Source organism: Primulina tabacum, chromosome 13 (genome assembly GCF_025594145.1).
Source record: "Primulina tabacum isolate GXHZ01 chromosome 13, ASM2559414v2, whole genome shotgun sequence".
Classification (NCBI taxonomy): Eukaryota; Viridiplantae; Streptophyta; class Magnoliopsida; order Lamiales; family Gesneriaceae; genus Primulina; species Primulina tabacum.
The window spans coordinates 28,025,460-28,050,075 of NC_134562.1; the positions used below are offsets into that span (position 1 = coordinate 28,025,460).

The 24,616-nt window shown below is 36.4% G+C and overlaps 2 protein-coding genes across 3 annotated transcripts; one reads left to right on the forward strand and one right to left on the reverse strand.

Moving 5' to 3' along the window:
• The first annotated feature begins 1,105 nt into the window (after window positions 1-1,105).
• LOC142522274 (uncharacterized) lies at window positions 1,106-8,465 on the forward strand. Of its 2 annotated transcripts, none has more exons than XM_075625525.1 (13): window positions 1,106-1,225; window positions 1,902-2,316; window positions 2,459-2,705; window positions 3,781-3,893; window positions 4,041-4,120; window positions 4,848-4,989; window positions 5,082-5,162; window positions 6,162-6,266; window positions 6,371-6,553; window positions 6,981-7,073; window positions 7,707-7,846; window positions 7,939-8,005; window positions 8,142-8,465. In XM_075625525.1, the coding sequence occupies exons 2-13, from the start codon at window positions 1,924-1,926 to the stop codon at window positions 8,256-8,258; spliced, it is 1,761 nt and encodes a 586-aa protein (XP_075481640.1). In that variant the 5' UTR covers window positions 1,106-1,225; window positions 1,902-1,923; the 3' UTR covers window positions 8,259-8,465. The 2 variants fall into 2 exon arrangements, with proteins under 2 accessions (XP_075481640.1, XP_075481641.1); XM_075625526.1 differs by having other exon boundaries at window positions 1,135-1,225; window positions 1,909-2,316.
• Window positions 8,466-8,881: 416 nt separating this feature from the next.
• LOC142523068 (protein PLANT CADMIUM RESISTANCE 11-like) lies at window positions 8,882-10,585 on the reverse strand. Its single transcript, XM_075626706.1, has 4 exons — window positions 10,395-10,585; window positions 10,155-10,226; window positions 9,513-9,725; window positions 8,882-9,051 (listed from the first exon to the last, which is right to left on the reverse strand). Exons 1-4 carry the CDS (start codon window positions 10,564-10,566, stop codon window positions 8,975-8,977), a joined length of 534 nt encoding a protein of 177 aa, XP_075482821.1. The 5' UTR covers window positions 10,567-10,585; the 3' UTR covers window positions 8,882-8,974.
• Window positions 10,586-24,616: the final 14,031 nt, after the last annotated feature.

Sequence of the window (24,616 nt, forward strand, 5' to 3'; positions counted from 1 at the left end):
CGATCCCCGTTCGGGCGCGAAATGCATCAAGAAACCCTAATGCATAAACTTTTAAAATTTCATGAAATAAATTCTATCATGCAATAATTATACATAAAATGCATAAAAATAATTAAACTCATAATTTAAATAAAATCTTATATTGTATGCATTCAAGTTACGATATTTAAATTCATGGACCTTACAAAAGCTTTCTGATAAATATTCTAAAGTCAACGGTCTAAAAGATATTTGTGTTAATCTAATATGAATAAATTTATAATTTTTCCTATAAGGTAATATGTCTTTATTATTTAATAATCTAATAATCATTTTTTTATTATGAAGAGGTACAGATGATTATGTAGTTTTATCTATCTGTTTGAAACCAATTCTTTCAAATGTTCCTAACTTATAAACCATTTTAGGTTCTATATTAGGAATAGTCCATTTATTCAATAAATATAAATTAAAAATATTATTATTATTATTATTATTATTATTATTATTATATATTTAAGTAATAATAATTTAAATTAGTGTAAATAAAATTGAAAATATATTTATTTAAAGTAAAATAAGAATAAAAATAAATGAGTGGACAATGAAACTACAAATTATTAGTGTTAATGTTAAAATGAATGTGGAGTAACTAACTTTTAGTGTCATGGTCTGTTTTAATAATTAGATATATTAATAAAGTGTAAATTTTTTAATATAAATTATATATAGCTTAATGGATAGAATCTTGATTTCCCAATCATCAAGTTGTGTGTAGGCTTCAATTCCTACTTCATAATTTTTTCCTCTTTCTTTTTTCTATTTATTTGTTTAATTCATGTATCGAAATTACTGTGTAGTCCATCACTATTTATTATATTTAAATTTTGATCCTCATTTAAATATAAATCAAATGAATTACAAAAAATATTGTACGGAGCTTATGTCTATTTACTAGTTAATATAATATACACGAGGTATATGAGTCCCATTATTTTTTATGAAGTGGTAGATGTTATAACTACAACCTGGATGTCCTAATACGATAAGTATTTTAATTTTGTTATTTAAAAATAAAATAATATTATCATATATTAATATTAATTTTTTAAAAAAACAACTTTAGTTATTATTAATAATAATAAATTAAAATAGCGATTTTAGTGATGCTGTTTCAGCGATCGAGAGACTCTCTCTAAAAAATCCTTCGAATCTGAGAAGAGCCGTCCGGAAACTATTGTTCCTGGTAAACCTTCCTTAGGCTGAATACTTGTTTGTAATCATGCTTGTGAATTGATATATTTTATGTATACGAGCTTGAAATTCCTTGTATTCTGTAATATTCCCTGGATTTTTATTTTTGTTTAGCAGATCTTGGATTTTTGCATTTGATTTGGTTTTGGTTGTTTTTAGAATGTTTGGATATTGTTTAAAAAATAGATTGTGCGAGGATGAAATTTGCCAGCTTTCTTTCTTTCATTCATTCTTTCTTTTTAATCGTAATCGACATTTCTGTTCTGGGATAAAAGTCTTAGATCCGGAGGTTTTCTTTTAAGAAGTTACGAGGAGAAAGATGTTGCCATTTTATGGTCTTCGATATTGCAGACTATTTTATTATGGAATTTTGGTTGATGAAAGTGGCGAGTTACTTCTATTAGGGTTTCAGGATTTGGGTGTGAATTCTTACTTCTGTTAGGATTTTCACGGTTGAAAGTTGGAGTGATTCTTATATCAGGATTTTGGGGGTGAATTTCATAAGATTTCATATGTTTTTTAAAATGTCTAGAAAATATCAATTAATAAAGTTTTAGGGAGTCTAGTGCTGTGATTATGGTTTTTTCTATGTTTAATTCTATGGATTATGATTTATGTTACCTACGTTTCCCTTCTTTTCATTTTGTTTTTTCACTTTTGTGGTGAAGCTTTTAGCTCCAGGAAAACACAATGTCGACTGTGGATGAGCCATTGTATCCTATAGCAGTATTAATAGATGAGTTAAAGAATGACGACATTCATTTACGATTGAACTCTATCCGTAGACTTTCCACAATTGCACGTGCACTTGGGGAGGAGAGGACCCGGAAAGAGTTGATTCCATTTTTAAGTGAGAACAATGACGATGATGACGAGGTATTGCTTGCTATGGCTGAGGAATTGGGTGTATTTATCCCCTATGTTGGAGGAGTGGAGCATGCACATGTGTTGCTTCCTCCTCTGGAAACGCTTTGCACCGTGGAGGAGACCTGTGTGAGGGACAAAGCTGTGGAGTCATTATGCAGAATTGGTTCACAGATGAGGGAAAGTGATTTGGTTGACTGGTTTATTCCTCTCGTGAAGGTTTGTTATGATTAAGTATTTTGCTTATGATTTTTAATTCTATCATGTAAAGTGTTATATGGAGAAAGTACTGATACAATTTAGATTAAATCTTTCTTTACTAAAAATATTTGCTTGAACTCTATTTAATTATGAACCACAGAGGCTGGCAGCTGGTGAGTGGTTTACCGCTCGGGTTTCAGCTTGTGGGTTATTTCACATTGCATACCCAAGTGCCCCAGATATGCTAAAGACGGAGTTGAGATCAATATACAGTCAGTTGTGTCAAGATGATATGCCAATGGTGAGAAGGGCTGCTGCAACAAACCTTGGAAAATTTGCTGCCACTGTGGAACCTGCTCATCTCAAGACAGACATTATGTCAATGTTTGAGGATCTTACACAAGATGGTAAACAAACTTTGGGTTGTTGTATTTACCCCAATCAATCATTTTATCAAGCTTTTTCTAATGATATTGACGTATCTAAATGGTGTCCAGTAGATATTAGTAAGCATCAAAATAATGGTTTTTTATTATTTGAATTTTGAATGCTCATAATGCCTGTCCAAGATTAATCAGAGTTATTTCAACAGAATGAGAATGCACTACAAATTGTTGTGATAGTTTCCTACATGTAATGATTTTTCCACGGGAATTATTTGGTGTTGCTGCAATATTTCTAGTTGAGGCTAAACTAAATGGCCTCCACCTTTGTCAGTTGTTGAAATTTATTTAATTAGTTACTGAAGATAGGTACTTGGTTTCATTGCTTTGAAAGTACCCATTTTATGAGCTTGTTGAGATTTATTGCTTAGTCACTCTAGAAAAATGGGTTGATTCTCAGAAAGTTGGCGGCAGTTCATGGTCTTGGAGTGGTTTGATATCATGATTAGAAGGAAGGTACAACTAGTTTGAAACTAAAGTTAATATTGTTCAGTGAATATTAAATAAAATCTATTGAGGTTTGATATCATGATTAGAAGGAAGGTACCTCTAGTTTGAAACAAAAGTGAATATTGTTCAGTGAATATTAAATAAAATCTATTGCCTTTTTCTTCATGCCTTGCATACTAACTTGGGATCAGCATTGCATGCTAGCATACATGGCTTTTGAAGTAGAATAAGATAAGGAAGTAATTGGAATCTCTATTAAAAGTGAGCAGAATGAAGTGCACCATTCGTGCTAAAGAATGATTAAATCATATTCAAGAAAATTGAATGTGGTCTATTGGTCTTCAAATGAGGAACGTGATGAAAGGAGTCAAATAATCAGAAATGTTTAGGGTATTCAAATGCTCTGATATCTCGAAAATGGTTCTTTTGTTTGTTCATGCCCTGTTATCAACAGTACTTTAAGTAAGTTAGTTGGAATGAAGAATTAGAGTGACAGCTTCAAGCATCAATTTACACAATGCGGAATACAAAATATGGTGGGTATTGCTGGCTGCAAACAAGTTTTAACATTCATGATTCCTCTTTTCAGATCAAGATTCTGTTCGGTTACTAGCTGTGGAGAGCTGTGCTGCTCTTGGAAAATTGTTGGAACCTCAAGATTGTGTTGCACATATTCTCCCCGTAATTGTCAACTTCTCGCAGGTACAATTTTACCGTTTTTTATTATCAGTGCTGAACTTATTAACTTCTTAATGTTCTGATCTCTATAATTGTTGTATGCCAAGTATTTTTTCTTAGTCTTGTGGACAATCCTTTGTGTTTAACATGCTTGAAAATTGTGTTTATCAGGATAAGTCTTGGCGTGTTCGCTACATGGTTGCCAACCAGTTGTATGAGCTTTGCGAGGCTGTTGGACCTGAGCCTACTAGGTTATTATATTTATATTTCATTTTTCTTGACGCGTTCTTGGTTCTTTATACTGCCTGATGCTAATACAAATATCTTCTTGTTACATTTAATTTGTTTACAGGGTAATCAACATGGTATGTGGAAAGTAGATTGACTACATTATCAGAAATAATTTTTTGTTCTTTCTTCTTGCTACATGTGCATGTATGAGGCCGTGTGTGTTTGTATGGACATGTATAACAAACTTATGATTATTGCTATTATTCAATTAAGAATACTTGTTCTCCACTGGTCCTATTTAATTTTTATCCATATGTTCTCATGACGCACTTGACTTTTTTATGCCTGTAGAGTAACAAACTTATTGGCAAATCGGTGCTTTTCAATTTTCTTTCTGTGTATTTTAACTGAATTTTTCCTTGAGATTACTTTCAACGGGAGTGATGTTTTCCTCGTCATGTAGATGGTATCTTAACTATTCATGTTTAGCTACAACAAAGTTGCATAATAAGGAAAGATGCCAAAAATAAAAAATTGTTAATGTGGACACTGTTATCATAGTCATTTATGTTTCTATGTCCCTTTTAATTGTTTATGGAGTGTCTAGCGGTATATGTTTTCTTATGAAAGTCTTCTTCCTAAGTTTAACTGAATATGTTAATTTTTTCTGTGATTTAATTTTTTAATCACGTCACTAGTGTTTCTCATAATGAAATGATGCATTATACCGTTGATTATATGTTTCAGGACAGATTTGGTTCCTGCTTATGTTCGCCTACTTCGAGATAATGAAGCAGAAGTGCGTATAGCAGCTGCCGGAAAAGTTACCAAGTTCTGTCGGATTCTTAACCCTGAACTCGCTATTCAGCATATTCTTCCCTGTGTGAAGGTAGGAGCCTGAAGTATTTTTTTAATGATAGCTGATGAATATTTGATTCATGTAATTGCTTTCTACTATCTAATAAAAGTTGCTACTTGCAGGAATTGTCATCTGATTCCTCACAACATGTGAGATCTGCTTTGGCATCTGTCATTATGGGAATGGCTCCTGTGTTGGGAAAGGTAAATCAGTTTGCAACTTAAAGTTGATGAAATATGCCGTTGATGCAAATTCTTGTTTCACGATGAACTGCTAATTAGTTTCAGCTCCAGTGTATTTTAAGTAACATTGTTAGTAACTAAAGGCATATTGTTTTATGTTATCTGAGCATCTTTGCATGTGTGCGGAGATGGAATGGCAGTCTCTTTTTGCTTCATAGTTCCATATGATCGGCTACGCTAAACATCAAGTGTTTCTGCATATGTTACCACATCCACCTGCTTGTTCCCATGGCTATTGATCTTAACCCTGCGGTTGCTTCAGCTATTTATGCTCACTGTAGTTATGTACACTTTGTGTTGATATCATATGCATGGTTTTTGACAGAGTTCCAGTTTAACAATTAACAATTTCTATCCATAGATAGCTCTATATCTTTAGTTGGTAACTCCTTGTCATTCGACCTGGAGAATGTATACATTTTGTTCGTTCACATCAAATCTATTTCACGGTTGGTTGGTCAGACCAAGACACTCACCTGAGTCAGCATTGGCTTGCCTGAATTTTGAGTCAAGATGTCTCAATTGTCCTATATCTTGGAGGCCGGAGTCGTGTGCAGATTGATCTTGGTTCTTGTGAAGGAGCTGTAGGGTCTTGTTAAGATTCAATGCGTATTTTTCTTTGCCGTGTCTTTGGGAATAAAAATACCCTGTTTTCTTAAGACACTCGTACATGTTTTAGCCCTGTTTGCATCCTATGAATTTTGATTTAGTCACCATTATAGTATTTGTATGGATATGGATGTGGGTGGTATTTGCTCTCCTTTCTAAGCTCACTATTTATAATTTGTGTTGTAAAATTTTCAACTGATCGGTGATTCCTTAGTTGTCAATTTCATGGTTTTTCAATATATCATTTATTACTTTCTTGGAGTCACATTTCTTAAATAAAGAAGTAATAATATAGGCAGACAATTACAGTGGGTTTTAAAAATTGAGGTCTTGTTTTTGTTGATAATGCAGGATGCAACTATTGAACAACTTCTTCCTATTTTTCTTTCTTTATTGAAAGACGAATTTCCTGATGTTCGCCTCAATATCATTAGCAAGCTAGATCAAGTCAATCAGGTGTGTAATATTCCTTCAAATTTTTTCTTTTGTTAAAGGAACTTCTTCACCTGTATGGCTTTTTCAAAATATTACTCTTTATACCTGTTTCTGGATGCGTGCAGGTTATTGGGATTGATTTGCTCTCTCAGTCTTTATTACCTGCTATTGTTGAGCTGGCTGAGGATAGGCATTGGAGAGTTCGGCTAGCCATCATAGAATATATACCACTATTGGCTAGTCAATTGGGTGTTGGATTTTTTGATGATAAATTGGGTGCCCTTTGCATGCAGTGGTTACAGGACAAGGTTGGTGTTTTTTTTCTTAGGATTATGCTCGTCTAATGTGTAAAGTTATTTTACAAATTGATAGTATTTTCTCGTTTTCCAATCTACATGAGAACTTTGGAAGAATGATGTCATGGCAATAGTGAGGTCAAACTTAATGTTACATGATGAGACATCCAGGAGAAATGTGTAGATTTAACCATCCCATTGTAGATTTTCTGTTCACTTCAACTCATCTATTGATTTAATAATTTCCTCTTTTTTACTTCTTTTTTAAAACGATTTTTACTTCTCTATTTTTAATAATAATCTTTTAGGTCGGTTGGCCATTTTTCTTTTTTCTTAATAGACCATTTGTTTACATTTGTCATGGACTAATAACGTACATCAATGGGTAAAACCATTGAAATGGACGACCGTTAATGTCTTCCTTTTTGTTTATGTAAAGGTTCACTCGATTAGAGATGCTGCTGCTAATAATCTGAAACGCCTCGCTGAAGAATTTGGTCCAGAGTGGGCAATGCAGCATATTGTACCACAGGTTTGTTGATGATGTTAATTATTGCTTTGTTATTCTTTCTGCTTCCTCTGAAGTTGCTAGCCTGGTATTTCAATTTATTTTCTGCATGTATGACTGATTAAATTATAGTTGTGGCTTGTACATGAAGCCAAGAGATGGTAATATTTCAAGTTACAGTTTCTTATTTTACGCACAAGTTTTTTGAACCCCTCAGTAAAATTAACAAGCTGATGTCTTCTTTTGTGAGATCCCAAAGAACATAGAAAGGAGAGAGCCACAACGAACTCATGCCTATCAAGGCAAGAAGAGCTGTTCGTGAGAATGATAAACCGTGTATGGCTTAATTGAAGAATGGCTTGAGTTAGTCATGGATGACATATGGCCCTAACTTCACAGGCAAATTGGTCAAGCATTTAAATGGAATAAAACATATTTCCAGTTTCCCCTCTTTCAGACAAATAGAAGTTTCTTGGTTGCCATTTCTGCTGTCATTTTGTCACCAAATTTGTTGGCCATTTGAGAGCAAAATGAATTACCTTTTTTATTCTATTACATATTTCTGCAGTAAAATTGTAGAATTTTTGCCATTTCCGCCACTGGTTTAAGATATAACATGAATGTGCATTCATGGCCTCGTTAACGGGTCCCATGCAGGTGTTGGAGATGATAGGCAACGCACACTACCTGTATCGAATGACCATTCTTCGTGCAATTTCATTGCTTGCTCCTGTTATGGGCTCTGAGATAACATGTTCCAAATTGTTGCCTGTCATTGTTACCGCATCAAAAGACAAGTAACCCCAGTTTCCAAAATTATCTATGAATATGATTGTGTAATCAAAGCCTCTACGCATATAATCAACTGTGAGTTACTTGTATTTTGCAGGGTACCAAACATAAAATTTAACGTGGCTAAAGTTTTGCAATCCATGATCCCCATCGTCGATCAACCGGTGAGTTCATTATCTGTTTCTTTCACTTGCATGAAAATGCATGTTCGCCTTGTGAAACTGAATCCATTTTATCTCTTTTTTTCCCTTTTTTCTTTCGTTTCATTCATGCACCTGAAACATAATCTTACTTTCCAAGGTGGTGGAGAAAACCATACGCCCTTGCCTGGTAGATCTTGCTGAGGACCCTGATGTTGATGTTCGTTTCTTTGCTAATCAAGCTCTTCAATCGATCGACCATATGATGTCGAGCTAGAAACAAGTTCACGGCCGGCAAAATGTTATTTCTGGTGTCTATTTTTATGCATGTCTCCCTTTCTTGTAGTGGCTCTTGAATAATCATAAATTTGAGCAGGCGACCGAATTTTACTTGTTACTATTATCTCAGAAATTCCGTTTTGCTTGTATTGTATTTTCTTTGAACCAACTCTTACTAATGTTGTAGTACATCTTTTTCTGTTCAGCCGTAATGCCCCAATCGAGTTTGAAATCTTAGTTCAACTGTTGGGATTTTGGACATTACAAATTTGGAAAAAAAGAATGAAGGATCGGGAAAAATTAATGGATTAAAAAAAAAAGGGATCGTGAAAGAGCATGAACGGCCACCTGATCTTTGAACAAATTTGGAAACATGTTAAGCTATTGACATTGAAAATCAACGTCATTTAATGTTTGGTGTGATCGATGAGATGATATCGGATACTACATAATTAATAAATTATACATCTTTTCGATCATTTATTATCATGTTAAACGTACCAAAGAATAAATTATCTCATACCCAATTGCTAAAAACAAGTCTATATAATTCATTGATATTTATAAAAAAATAAATAAATAAATGGAGTCCAAGTTAAAATAATTAAACACTAAAACATATATTTTTTTAAATTGATAGGAGGAACATACATTTTAAAGTCATAAAATATATTTATTTAAAGAAAAGGGTACGAATTGAATCTGGTCTTGAGTCTATCGCTTCATGGTGTTCTGAATTGGCGGAGGCATTGCAGCCTTTCGATTCTGCCTCTCCACGTTCCCATGCCAACCTACATTTTTCTTTTCACATTTATTAATTATATTTGTCCAAAAATAAAATAAAGTATAATAAGTTATAATGTCGAAAAGGGTTTCATACAAATTTATATGACCCAAAAAATAAGAATAAATATAAAAAGAATTAGGAAGTTAATCTCGATTTGGAAAATGAGATTAGTTACTATACTAATTAGGGGCCTACGCTGATATACATGAATCAAATAATGCAGGAAGATAATCTCAAATTCGGAATGGAACGAGAATTAGAAAAGAATGGTAAAAAAAAAATTTATGACGTGAGAATCCACAACTGTTATCACATGTTGTATTATCGATTTCATAAAGAATGAGAACGGAATGAAACATTTATTCCTTGATCCCAATTTTATGATTGATAAAGTTGAAATAAATGTTGGGGTGGAATAAAAAAAATCGTTTAAATCGAAATCGAAATGGAAACAAACTTATGTACCTATAGACAAGTCGAATCCCTGATTTTGGAGGTGTCGATATTCTTGGCACAATGCGCATGTCTCGCAGCACAAATGGACGCAACAATCTGCGCATGGGCTCTCCTCCAAGAAATATTGTCCCCGCAGCTTTGATCGATAGAAGCACGAATACAAGCAAGAACACCCACTCACGCACAGTATCACCGAGTACAAAGCCCCGCTCACCCCACAAGCTGGATAAATTGTTTATATTTTTAAAACTAATTAACTCTAATTTTGATCAAAATAAATATTTCATCAGATGCGAAATGTAGGGAATATAGCGTGCATAATATATATATATATATATATACATTTCTATTAAAATAGACATACAGGAGTATAGAATATAACCACGTATGAAGATATCATTCATGATCTGATTTTTTTTAAAAAAAAAAAATTATAGAACACCCTAAATTCGAAAAAACGAAAAATAATCCAGTTTGAATTATTATTATTCTCATAAATTGCCAAAAGTTCGTGTACAAAACTATCTTCAAAATTCTTAATTTTAATATATAATTTCTAAATTTTCTACACAATTACTGGTTAGTAATAAAAAAAATTTCGACAAAAAGAACTTATTTATAATATATGGATAAATAAGAATGGGGAATTACATGTGGATCCTCTGTCGACAACTTCAGCAATCCGACCAAATGTTATGCATGGGCACCAACATGTTAAGCAACCTGTAATATATATATATATATGTACATATATATATATGTAGATATATAAAATGTTATATGACAAAATCCCTATATATTCTCAATCATACTCGAGTATTATTAGTATTTTTACTCTCTCATATCACAATTTTTTTAATCTTTATCTGAAAATCAATGAAGAATACTTACAAGTGCTAAAATCGTCGCAGCAATCGCAGAGGCCAGTCGACCAAGGAACAGGATAACGAAGGGTGGAGATAGCGGTGGCCGGAGTCACCGGTGGTACAATTCGGTTAACGGGGATGCTCGTAGATAGCAGCGGCTCCGGCAGAGGCGCTGTTGCCGTCACAACCACATCCATTTTGTTATCTAAAATGTGGAAGGATAATTAATAAACGGTTGTGGCAGTTATAATACATAAGTAGACATGATAAATTTATTTAATTTCTTCGTGCATTGGGTGCGGCGCATGGCGGTTGGCAATCGTTATTTCCTGCATGACAAGTTTATTGACTTTTTATTACATTTTCCTCACTTTATAACCCGTACGGTTTAACATAAAGAAGGCTCTCGAATATTAAATTTTAATTCACACACACACACACACACACACACACACACATATATATATATATATATATATATATAATAATTAAGCAACAGATAAGTTTCTAAATCACCCTTTTTTAAAATTTATTTATAGACTATTGAATTTTAGTTTTAGAATTACATGTGTTTTTATCAATAAATCGAAAATTAAATTACAAAATCTAAGTTGTACAAATACTTTGGACATACCTAGATGCAAATACAAAATCAAACTAATACAAATATATCACTGATGCGATCCAGTTGATCCAGTTGAAGTAGATGAGCCGAGTCGTGTGCTCCTCTGGGTCTGTTATCAAGATAATGAAGGAAATTAGAGTAAGGTATATTTGAGTCAGAAGCTTCTTTCTCGGGCAAATAGAATGACATGCGTCCAAGAAGATAACCAAGTGAATGGACGTCGGAGGGATGTCCGGCGTGGCCACTCCGATACTTAAATCAGTGAATGATTCAACAAAAAACTAATGTAACCAGGTGATGATTGTGATATTGGTGTGCAGGAAAGAGTGAGTAATAAATGAGCAATGAATGCTAGTAGTGTATTTAATATCTGAATGAATTAAATGCAAGCAGAGAACCTGGTATTTATAGTAGGAGAAGTGATGATGACCTCGTTCTTCGTGCTACCTACTAATTATAGCATGACGGCTGATCATACCTTATATACTGTCATGTCAAATCTCATACTAGTCACATCCACCTTAACTGATTTTGTCAACCACTTGGATCGATGTCAGAGATGGGACAACCGCTCACACCCTATTCTGCTACTACACTTGAGTGTGTTGCTCATATCGAGGTGATCCGGGTAGAAAATCTCCCGGAAGCTTGCGTGAGAGCCCGAGCGCCCTAATAGCCCGGGGAGAAGACGTCCCGGGTGTTCAACTGCTCGGACCTCTGGTAACCCTACTTGCAAACTCACCCTGGCTTGAGCTATCCATTCAGTATCCCGGGTCGTCCGTGACCTGTGCACAATTCACACCCATGACCCGGGCACGATTCATGGTCCGGGATATGCCGGGGCATCATCACTCTCTCCTTAAATAGTCGGGCTAGAGTCCAACTTGCTGTCCAGATTAGTCTTGTGTGCCTGGTCAGGGAAAATACTTTGTCGTTTAGTCTCCCCGGGATAGTGGGGTTGATGTCATGAGCTGACGTAAGCCCTAGAATCCAAAACAGAAACTTTTCGTATTCCGAGAAAAATCAACGCCTCGAATTCCGAGCCTGTCTTTTCAAATATCCCGCACGATTTCCAACGTAAATCTCATCCGTCCATATGTTTTACGATCAACGGCTCAAATTAGTCCCTTCCATATATATATACCCTTATCCTGGGTTCATTCCAAACTTTTCACTTCTTGTACTCTCTGATCTTCTTCCTCTCCAGCGACGCACTTTCCAAGCCCTGGCGATTTCTGCTTCCAGTCATCCACCATCTCCTTCACCTCATAAGTTTTCTTCCTTACTCTTGACTCTACCTCCCTTTTTTCTCCTCTTTTCACCTATGTCGAACTCCACCTCTTCTACCTCCGGCCAAAATATCAAGGGTTTGTCGGAAGACAACTCCCTGACCCCTTCTGAAACTTCTGTGCATATTCCCATAGCCATCCCTATTCCATCCTCCCGGCTTCTCCCAAAACAACAAAAAACCAAGGCATCTTCCTCCCGACCAACTGGCCCCCAGGGCAAAAGGAAAGACAAAGTTACAGGGCCATTGTGGTTGTCTACAGTAACTTCTACCCTTCGCCAGGGGAGCTCTGAAGACAATAGGTCCTTAGGATCAATCCCCTCCAATTATAAAATCGTTATTCCTTAGCCAAATGATCACTCGGACACCCCACCCCCAGTCTTTCAAACCTTCTTTGTAGAACAGCTCAAGAATGGGCTCCGGTTCCCGGTTCATCATTTCTTCGAAGGGGTTGCACGGTTCTTTGGGCTCCCGATTAATCATCTCCACCCCAACGCCTTCAGGATCTTGGCGGCTACCTTCATTCTGTTTCGCATGAAAAACTTACCAATCAACTCTTCCATATTTGATTTCTTCTATTCTTGTCGATTTAACGACGGGGTCTTTTCTTTCGTGGCCCGGATGAAATACCGGTTTCTCACCGATATCTCTTCCTCTTTGAAGGGATGGAAAACCAAATTCTTCTTTTTGCAACTCCCCTGACCTGCTCGACATGCTTCTTACCCATAATGCCCGGGCAACCCGAACTTTCCCGAGATTTCAAACTTCTTCTCCCTTTTACCCAGGCCTGGGATGTTATAGAGGGTCAATCCTTCCTGTCATCAGTGCTGATTGGGGGAGGGCGGGAGCGGGAAATCTGGGATAGGGCCCCGTCCTCAAGACCCTATGGACCAGATAATAGGCGAATTTAGCCAGGCTGGTTCACAGGCTGGTAAATTACTTTCCTCTTAACTTTAAAATTTTCTTATGTTTTATGTTTCTAACTTCCATCTTTGGTGCAGCAGAGAAATAAATGATCAAGGCCAGTCTCCTCGAAGCGGCTTGCGCGAAAGAAAGCCAAACAAAAATAAGCAAAAACGGAGAAGAGAGCTCGGGAAGCCCAAGAGCAAGAGAAGCGTAGGCTGCGGGCTGAGGCTAAGTCCCGGGAGGAGACGATCCTGATCAAGGAAGAGACCACTTCCTTGGCCAGTGAAGAGGATCCGACTCCTCTGAATCACCATAAGAGGAAAGCCCTGTTGGATCAGATCACCGAGATGGTTACCCTTCTCGAAGGAGAGCACGAGACAACCGCCCGATCACACCTCCCTCCCGGCTCATCTTCTGGTCCTTCTTCACAGGGTGAAGTGCCCCTAGTCTTGCCAAATATTTTTGGTGATGATGTAAGCACGAACCTCACCAAGATGGTGAGAGGTCTTCTTCGTCCTGAGGAGGTCGAGCACCTTAGAGGACTCCTCCCTAACCAGAAACTGTATGAGGGGGTCGCCCGGTCTTTCTCTGTAAGCTGCCTTCTTAGCACTTTTTTTTATTATGCGCCAATTTTTAATCTTTCCTTTGATTGCAGGGCTTGCGGATGCTCATATCTGCTTATGAGCAGGTAGCTGTGGCAGCCAAGAAAGAAAACCACCAAGCCACCTCTAACGTCTGCCCTTTTTATTGCTTTAAAATAACTAGAATTTTTTTTTTTAAAACTAAGCACCCTCGGCCGAACCTCACACATGCATAAAAATATTTTTATAAAATATTTTGCACCCTTTTTAAAAATAAACCAACCAACAAGTATCTTAAAAAACAAGTGCAATAGTCATAAAATTAAATTGTCAACTGTTTTACCAAACCTAAAAAACAATAAATTTGAAAAGTATAGCCCATACAAAACCTCTCAAAAATCTCTCAAAAGCATAAATAAATAGTCTTAAAATCTTAACGTAAATCATGAATCATAAATCGTAAATACTGAAGAAGTAGAAGCGCTGGTCCTCGGGTTGTGTGCACCTTCAGTCCAGTCAAATCATCCATCAAGACCTCCCTCAAATTCACATGCATCCATCACACCTAGTGAGTCTAAAGACTCAACACACCATAATCTTTATAACAAATAAAACGTATAAAACCACATGCAACAGTGAAAATACTTTTACGTAAAAATAACATTTCATGACATGCATAAATAAACCTTAACTTTTTCCTCTTTCCTCAACATGACATAACATAAAACCTTTTAATATGATCATAAACATTTTCCTTTTCATTTGTTGAATTCAGATCGTTAATTGTGAGTTTCCTTAAACCTCAAAAGTCGATGGATCAATCTACATGAAACCGCAGTACTGGGCGGCGGGGGACACCAGCAACATCTCACCGGTTAACTGGGCCCTGGCCTATCCTCTTTCGAATAGAATACGATCGTCGAGGCTCCCTCTGGGGCCTTTTCTCCTCACGATATTCTCATTCTTACTTCAACCTCATATCCTCATATCCTCATATTCGTAATAATGAAAATACGATCGTCGGGCTCCCACTAGGACCGTCGCCCTCACGATATCTCCATCATTATCGAATTAGTCACAATTACTTCACATCTTTCAACGTTTTACATTCACATCACTTTATAAAATTATGCATAACATAACATTTTTGTTTTTGAAACCAAGCATACAACATGTCTTTTAAATGTCTTCCTTAAATCATAAAAATCCCATAGACATTTAAAAATCATAATTTAATTATGAACATTTCATAAACATTTGAACATAATCATAATATCATAAAAACAACATTTAGAGTACTGCCATGACGTTTACTAATTTTTTTTAGTTATAAAAAGACCGTTTTACCCCTGGACGTGACATTTTATGTTTTGACTTTTTTTCATGATTTTATTGACTCTAACATGTCCCAAATAATTATTTAAGCTTACCTGAATTTTTTCATATTTTTATTTGGCTTAAATCGATGACTTTTAAATTAATCTTTAAATAAGATATATTAATGCGTTTTAATCCCGAATTAAACCAAATCTTAATATAAAATTCTCAAATTAAAAACTTAGCCTTTTAATAATTATTTGAGCTTAAATATAATTTTTCATAATTTTATAAAGCTTAAAACTCGGCGTTGCAATTAATTCGTTAATTAACGTTTTGTGCGGCGATAAAATACCGGATAAATCCAAAACTCGTTATTTTGATCCCAAACTTTAAACATAACATTTTTAGTATTTTTTCTACCCTTCCAAGTCATGAGCCACACCCGTGGACCCATGGATTCAATTTTAGCTTTATTATTTTTGTTTTTGACACCTTATCGAACACACCGAGCCATCTCCTAATTTACTCGAGCCATGCCCGAGCCACCTTGAGCCAAACCCTAGCCAACCCACCTAGGACCCTACTGACCAAGCCCAAGCCCTTGACCAGCCCCTTAAATCCTGAAGCAGTCTACTGCCCGAGACCCTTTGTACGTGTGTGTGACTTCTAGGTGTAATAGGACTCTTCTCCTTCTAGGAACCTTACCACCCCCTAACCATCTACCAACACTGACCCTCACCGAGCCTAGACCACACTCAGACCCAACCTAGACCAGCCTGAACCCTGAGCTAGCGCACAAAGCCGCAGCAAGCCATCTGCCCTTAACGTACAGCTGCATTCGCGAGTTGCACATTCAGTGTACTCCGCGTTTTTGCTGTCAGGGCCCCAACCACCAAGCCACCCCTTGAACCAGCCCCTCAAGCACTCTCCTAGGACCCTAACCACTTGACCTAACCCAGCCCAGAGCCCACAGGCCGAGCCCTCTCTTCCCTGCACAAGCTGCCAACCTGCGCTCCCCTTGCTATAACTCTCGGGTGGGAGTCCTAGCTTGCTAGGACTCCTCCCCAGCCCCTGGTCTAGAGTCCTAGCATGGCTAGGACTCTTCCCTTGACCCCTCATGGACCCTAGCCAAGCCCTGGTCCCAACCGAACCCAATTCCAGTAGCAAGACCCTTACAACCGAGCCCAACTCCTCCATAACATAAGATGGTGCCAGCTTGTTTTCTATCATGAATTCACCGTTTTGTGTGTGTTATTAGGACCCCAAAACTTGTGAAAAACGTCCTTGATCGATACCCTAGTCATGGCAGCCCCTTAACACATATTAAACAAGTTTTTTGGATGAAAACACAAACCTTAAAAATCACTTATGATGCAAATCCGAAAACTATACATGATCCAACTTGTTTTTCATTCAAAACACAATTAAATAAATACTATGATGTGATGGATGAGTAAAAGGAGAATTATGGCATGCCTTTGCGTTTTAAACGCACGAATAAATGTTGACGTCGAAGAACGGCGATGCGGAGGGCCCAAACTCGATTTCCCTTGAAGCTTTCTCGAAAATTTCCTCTTCAAGTATTGAATGTGTGTGTGCCGTGTGGTTGAAGAGTTTTGGAAGAATAATATTCAGAAAAGGGGCGTGAATATGAGTAGGGTTTTAGGTGATTTACATTTTAAATAGCTAATTAAATTACTAACTAGGCTTAGGCCTATTAAGCCACTAAATTAAACACATTAGTCTTAATTAGGATTTAATAAAATATTATCAAAGTTTTTGTTTAAATAAATTTGTGAATTTATTAGCCGGGTTGCCAAAAAGCTCGCATTTTTATTGAAAAACCCACACCGATAAAATTTATGTCCCGGCGTATAAAATCACCTCAAAACCCCTTATTTTCAAAAAATTGAAAAAGAATCACCCATATTTTAAATAATTAAAAACAATTATTTAATAAAAATATTTTCTATTTTTCAGCCCCCGGTCTCCGTTCCTCGATCGCAACTCGAATAATCCTTAAAAATACATTTTAATGCAACCATGTAGAAAAATATATTTTGAAAATGCAAATATGCACCACATAATTAATTTATGCAATTAAAACATTTAATTAAAATACACAAAGAATTTAATAATTCATGCATGTGGTTCGCGTGGATTTTTAAATTTTCGGGGCGTTACAATCTTCCCCTCTTAAATTGAATTCCGTCCTCGAAATTCGCTTATCCTAGATAACCCAAAGTTTAGACTTAGTTCTAGTATCCCAAAAATTCACGCTTCCGCTGCGCTACTCTGATAAAACTTAAGTTCTAGAATGTCCTTACGTCTCCTTGATCCCAATTAAATTTTCCTTCTAAATCCTTATTTTCAAATCGCAACTTAAAAAGACCCAAATGACTTAGTGCTATTACTATTATAACCTCGAATTTCAATTTTTCTTACAATTCCCAATATCAAAAGATGGATGACCACACTTATCGTATATTATTTTCCTTATTTTATATCCAAATGTTCATCAACTTATCATATTTCAATCTTAAAATTCCAAACGCATCTGCAAACTCTTAGATTTTCAAGCCTAATATCGATTCATTCTTAAAAACCCTTGATTAACATTACTTATAACACTATAACCAAGATATCTCAAGGTTCCAAATATTCTTAAAAGTCTAAATCCTCAAAAATTCTTATCATTTAACCCATTCAATCCTCACTTATTGATAAACTAGTCCCCAAATTCTGTAATAATTGCAAAACAAATTCTTAATTTCCTCAAAAATTATCCTAATTGGTCCTTAATTTCAAAATCCTACGCTTAACTCATAAGTTCTTAACATTATTAATTCTCCTCTACGGGTTTCCCATAACATAAATTTCGAAAATTTAAACTTATTTACCCAAAAATCAATTCTCATAACCAGTCTTACCTTTCATCAAAATTTAAAATCTCAATTTCTACATTTCTATACTCCCAAAGTCGTTACAAATCCTCGAATCATTATTACTTATGAGTAATTCCCAAAAATTAATTCAACTACTACCCACAAGTCATCATTATTTTCTTAGAAAGATCTACGAGTCCCAAAAGCATTCATAATATTCATGCTTATCTTAATGGCCCAAAAAGTAGAATGTCAATACTAAAACCCAGAAATCAGCATAGTCCAATTCCACCACGAAGCCAACATGCGTAGAAAACAAATAATTTCTTATTTCATATCGTATCACTTATAAAAATTCTAAATTATATAAATCATATATCCTCATAAAGCAATTAAACATGTGACGTGAACATATAATTCATATAATTATGCAGGTAACAACATATAGATCATATAAAGCATGTAAACTTACAAGTTGAGGCTTGACGACTGATCTTTCCGGCTCTGATGGTGGCACAACCCTTTACAGGACCTTTGCTCTGATATCCAACTCTAACGTCTGCCCTTTTTCTTGCTTTAAAAGTACTAGAATTTTTTTTAAAAAAAACTAAGCACCCTCGGCCGAACCTCACACATTCATAAAAATATTTTTATAAAATATTTTGCACCCCTTTTAAAAATAAACCAACCAACAAGTATCTTAAAAAACAAGTGCAATAGTCATAAAATGAAATTGTCAACTGTTTTACCAAATCTAAAAAGCAATAAATTTGAAAAGTATAGCCCATACAAAATCTCTCAAAAGCATAAATAAATAGTCTTAAAATTTTTAACGTAAATCATGAATCATAAATCGTAAATGCGGAAGAAGTAGAAGCGGTGGTCCTCGGGTTGTGTGCACCTTCAGTTCAGTCAAATCATCCATCAAGACCTCCCTCAAATTCACATGCATCCATCACACCTAGTAAGTCTAAAGACTCAACACACCATAATCTTTATAACAAATAATACATATAAAACCACATACAACAGTGAAAATACTTTTACGTAAAAATAACATTTCATGACATGCATAAATAAACCTTAACTTTTTCCTTTTTCCTCAACATGACATAACATAAAACCTTTTAACATGACCATAAATATTTTCCTTTTCCTTTGTTGAATTCAGATCGTTAATTGTGAGTTTCCATAAACCTCAAAAGTCGATGGATCCATCTACATGAAACCGCAGTACTGGGCGGCGGGGGACACCAGCAACATCTCACCGGTCAACTGGGCCCTGGCCTATCCTCTTGCGAATAGAATACGATCGTCGAGGCTCCCTCTGGGCCTTTTCCCATAAATGGGCTCCCTCTGGGGCCTTTTCCCCTCACGATATTCTCATTCTTACGTCAACCTCATATCCTATCCTTATATTCGTAATAATGGAAATACGATCGTCGGGCTCTCACTAGGACCGTCGCCCTCACGATATCTCCATCATTATCGAATTAGTCACAATTACTTCACTTCCTTCAACGTTTTACATTCACATCACTTTATAAAATTATGCATAACATAACATTTTTGTTTTTGAAACCAAGCATGCAACATGTCTTTTAAATATCTTCCTTAAATCATAAAATTCCCATAGACATTTAAAAATCATAATTTAATTATGAACATTTCATAAACATTTGAACATAATCATAATATCATAAAAACAGCATTTAGAGCACTGCCATGACGTTTACTTAATTTTTTTTAGGTATAAAAAGACCGTTTTACCCTGGACGTGACATTTTACGTTTTGACTTTTTTTCATGATTTTATTGAGCTCTAACATGTCCCAGATAATTATTAAAGCTTACCTGAATTTTCTCATATTTTTATTTGGCTTAAATCGATGACTTTTAAATTAATCTTTAAATAATACATATTAACGCGTTTTAATCCCGAATTAAACCAAATCTTAATATAAAATTCTCAAATTAAAAGCTTAGCCTTTTAATAATTATTTGAGCTTAAATATAATTTTCCATAATTTTATAAAGCATAAAACTAGGCGTTTCAATTAATTCGTTAATTAACGTTACGTGCGGCGATAAAATCCCGGATAAATTGAAACCTCTTTATTTTGATCCCAAACTTTAAACATAACATTTTTAGTATTTATTCTACCCTTCCAAGTCATGAGCCATACCCGTGGACCCATGGATTCAATTTTAGCTTATTATTTTTGTTTTTGACACATTATCGAACACACCGAGCCATCTCCTAATTTACTCGAGCCACGCTTGAGCCACCTTGAGCCAAACCCTAGCCAACCAACCTAGGACCCTACTGACCAAGCCCAAGCCCTTGACCAGCCCCTTAAATCCCGAAACACCCTGCAGCCAGCGCACAAAGCCGCAGCAAGCCCTCTGCCCTTAACGTACAGCTGCATTCGCGAGTTGCACATTCAGTGTACGCCGCGTTTTTGCTGCCAGGGCCCCAACCATCGAGCCACCCATTGAACCAGCCGCTCAAGCACTCTCCTAGGACCCTAACCACTTGACCTAACCCAGCCTAGAGCCCCCAGGCCGAGCCCTCTCTTCCCTGCACAAGCTGCCAACCTGCGGTCCCCTTGCTGTAACTCTCGGATGGGAGTCCTAGCTTGCTAGGACTCCTCCCCAGCCCCTGGTCTCGAGTCCTAGCATGGCTAGGACTCTTACCTTGACCCCTCATGGCACCCTAGCCAAGCTTTGGTCCCAACCGAACCCAATTCCAGTAGTAAGACCCTTACAACCGAGCCCAACTCCTCCATAACATAAGATGGTGCCAGCTTGTTTTCTATCATGAATTTAGCGTTTTGTGTGTGTTATTAGGACCCTAAAACTTGTGAAAAACGTCCTTGATCGATACCCTAGTCATGGCAGCCCCTTAACACATATTAAACAAGTTTTTTGGATGAAAACACAAACCTTAAAAATCACTTATGATGCAAATCCGAAAACAATACATGATGCAACTTGTTTTTCATGCAAAACACAATTAAATAAATACTATGGTGTGATGGATGAGTAAAAGGAGAATTATGGCATTCCTTTGCGTTTTAAACACACGAATAAACGTTGATGTCGAAGAACGGCGATGCGGAGGGCCCAAACTCGATTTCCCTTGAAGCTTTCTCGAAAATTTCCTCTTCAAGTATTGAATGTGTGTGTGCCAGTGCGGTTGAAGAGTTTTGGAAGAATAATATTCAGAAAAGAGGCGTGAATATGAGTAGGGTTTTAGGTGATTTACATTTTAATATCTAATTAAATTACTAACTAGGCTTAGGCCTATTAAGCCACTAAATTAAGCCAATTATTCTTAATTAGGATTTAATAAAATATTATCAAAGTTTTTGTTTAAATAAATTTGTGAATTTATTAGCCGGGTTGCCAAAAAGCTCGCATTTTTATTGAAAAACCCACACCGATAAAATTTACGTCCCGGCGTATAAAATCACCTTGAAACCCCTTATTTTCAAAAATATGAAAAAACATCACCCATATTTTATATGAAAAAACATCACCCATATTTTAAATAATTAAAAACAATTATTTAATAAAAATATTTTCTATTTTTCAGCCTTTGGTCTCCGTTCCCCTATTGCAACTCGAATAATTCTTAAAAATACATTTTAATGCAACCATGTAGAAAAATATATTTAAAAATACAAATATGCACCACATAATTAATTTATGCAATTAAAACATTTAATTAAAATACACAAAGAATTTAATAATTCGTGTATGTGGTTCGCGTGGACTTTTATATTTTCGGGACGTTACACCACCTCTGCCTGGGAATCACATGATAAACTCCTAACGGAATTAGCCCGGGTTAAAGATCTTCACGAGCAAGACTTGAACCGGGGAGAAGGCCACCTGGACACAACAGCTGGATCTGGCCCAAACAGAACTTGCTATGACTCGATCTGAGTTGGAGTCGTCTCGAAAGGAGTTTGTTGGAAACTAAGTTTTGGTAGATTGACCAACTAAGAGGTTAAATTTATTGGAATATCTGTTCAAAGAAGAATGAGCTTAACAGACTAAAATCATACAACTGATAGTTGCCAATAACTGAAGATTAATGCGGCAACTGAAGCCAACTGAATCTTATCTAGGTCGAACTGATCAGTTGGAAACTGATCAGTTAAGCAGAATCAAACTGACTGATCAGTTGGGAACTGATCAGTTGAAACATCAGTTATGATCTTTCAGCTGAGTGCTTTTCAGCTGATCTTAGTGCTTTTCAGCTGATCTTTCAGCTGTATACGTCATCAGTTGAAAGCAACAACCGAAAAATAGTACAAACAGGCTGCAACTCGTAGTGGAACGCCGCATTTCAGAGTCTACATTGTACAAATGTCAGAAGAATGTTGACGTGGCAATCAACGGCTATAAAGATTCAAATTATAATTAATATTACCGTTGAAGAGAAGCCTATAAATAGGCGAGAAGAGCAGTTGAATAAAGAGATAACAATAACAAGCTTCTATTCCTCTTGCTGTTACGCTGCTCATAAACATTCACAAAGCTCACACTTATCAGAAATATCAGTAGCACTCAAGGCTATATTTCGAGCTTAATAGCACAAGTCATTCTTTGTATATTCATTCATTTGTGCTAAGATAAGTTTACGAACTGTAAGAAAATTGTATACTAAGAGTTTTAGTTTTGGCAGTGTTAAGTCCAAAATTGAAGTGAGTCTCTACAATCTTTGTATTGATCAAAGTCTTTTAGTGAATATCCTATCTTCGTGATAGAAGGGGTGACGTGGGAGGGATTCAATCTCCGAACATCCATAAATTCTTGTGTGTCATTTTATTTTAGCTACATATTCTATCTTTCAGTCAGTTTTCTTCCGCAACTGTTTTTCTCAGTTAAACTGATTGTCATTGACTGACAAGTTTTTCAAGTTTCAGTTTCTTACAAAACTGACACTATATTTATCAAAAAGAATCAAAACCGAGAGTGTTTATTCAGCTGATCTGGTTCAGTTCAGCTGGTCTGGTTCAACTAGTCTTCAGGTGGTCTGGTTCATTTCAGTTTCAGCTGAGGTTCTGAAATCAGCCTAGCTGATTTCAGTTTGTGCATAATTCACTTTCGGCTTGCTTCTTGTTTTAATAACTTCACACTTGAGTAAATATGTTAGAAACACACTAACAAGTTTTGTTAACATCAAAATCAAGATTGCGAACTTGAAAAGTTCCCACAATCTCTCCCTTTTTGATGATCACAAAACTTGGATAAACAATCAACTCAACTAACATCTGAAACTTGAAAATTTCCAACAGAGTTCGAGTACAACTCAGAGACTGCTCGTCTAGAGGTGCAAGCGGCAAGGGAGGAGGCAGAATCCTCCCGGGCCCGAGCTGAAGAGGCCACTGCGGCTCTGGAGCTTGTGAAGACTTCCCATGAGGAGAAGATGACTCAATTTTTGAAGTCCCGTGAATTTAAGGAAAATGGTGGCTAACAAGGCCTTCGTCTGTTTTGACATGGGCTTCAACAAGTGCCTCGAGCAGTTTCAAGAGGAAGGCCTCGTACCTCTTGACCGGGAAGACTTCCCTGATTTGCTCAAAGCTGCTGCTTCCCTCCCGGAGGATGAAGAGGAGGTGGAGAAGAAATCCGACCCAAAGGCGTAAATAGAATAGGTTTCCCTCTTGTGTTTTTTTCCCTTCCCGGGCTTCCGGGCACCATGTAATCCCCTTTTTTATTTAATGAATTGTTAGAACATTTCATGTTCGCAATCTTGTTTTTGATGTTAACAAAACTTGTTATTATGTTTCTAATGATTTACCGAGTGTGCAGATGTTGTAACTGATCGAACTGATCAGTTACCGAGTCTAAACTGAAGCTATCGAAGGCGTAAACTGAAAAGTGTCAACTGATTGATCGAACTGAACCAGTACAAACTGAAGTATCAAGAGCAGTTCAACTTATTGTCCAGTTGATAGGTGATTCAGCAGAAGACCTTCAGTAGCCCAGCCAGCTGATGAAGTGCTCAACTGATGAAGAGTCCAACTGACCAGTTCAACTGAATCAGTGAAATCAGTTCAGCTGACGAGTCAATTGATTTCACCTCAACAATTCAAGACCAGTTCAACTGACCAGTTCAGAACATCAGTTAGGAACGAACCAGTTTGCAGATACGACAAGCTTAATCCAGCTATGCACAAAGGTACAAAAGCTATTGTACGATCATAGTACAATAAGAGACGTTGCAGCAACACTTAAAGCCAAATGTTTCAGATATCTATTTGGGGGAACAAATTCAAACTGCAACGTATTCATTCAATGAGTCTCACTGTACGTTCAGCCAGACCCTTATAAATAGAAGCCGAAGATCAGTGAAGACGAAGATGAGAGTTGATGGAAGATACAGAGAGGGCACGCTTATTACATATCATCTTTAAAGGAGCAATCATCCCAGTTTCTGAGGGAACACTTCAACGTGTTATCAGCTTAGATTATAAGCATATTTCCCTCAGTGTGTGAGAACACTTTGGGGTAGTTCACAGAGATCAATTCTCACACACGCACACACCACCACTCAAATTCCGTCTTGCACAATGACGTAAAACATTTGTATGTATTCTTTCTCACATATACATTAAAGAAGTGTTGACTG

What these genes read in the sequence shown, in the direction of transcription:
- LOC142523068 (XM_075626706.1), bottom strand. Translation starts at nt 10,566, where the DNA reads ATGGATGTGGTTGTGACGGCAACAGCGCCTCTGCCGGAGCCGCTGCTA. An exon ending in TGTCGACAGAGGATCCACAT is followed by an intron (nt 9,726 to 10,154) that starts GTAATTCCCCAT and finishes CAATTTATCCAG; the next exon opens with CTTGTGGGGTGAGCGGGGCT. An exon ending in GGGATTCGACTTGTCTATAG is followed by an intron (nt 9,052 to 9,512) that starts GTACATAAGTTT and finishes AGAAAAATGTAG; the next exon opens with GTTGGCATGGGAACGTGGAG.
- LOC142522274 (XM_075625525.1), top strand. Translation starts at nt 1,924, where the DNA reads ATGTCGACTGTGGATGAGCCATTGTATCCTATAGCAGTATTAATAGAT. An exon ending in TGCAGTGGTTACAGGACAAG is followed by an intron (nt 6,554 to 6,980) that starts GTTGGTGTTTTT and finishes GTTTATGTAAAG; the next exon opens with GTTCACTCGATTAGAGATGC. An exon ending in TCCCCATCGTCGATCAACCG is followed by an intron (nt 8,006 to 8,141) that starts GTGAGTTCATTA and finishes TTACTTTCCAAG; the next exon opens with GTGGTGGAGAAAACCATACG.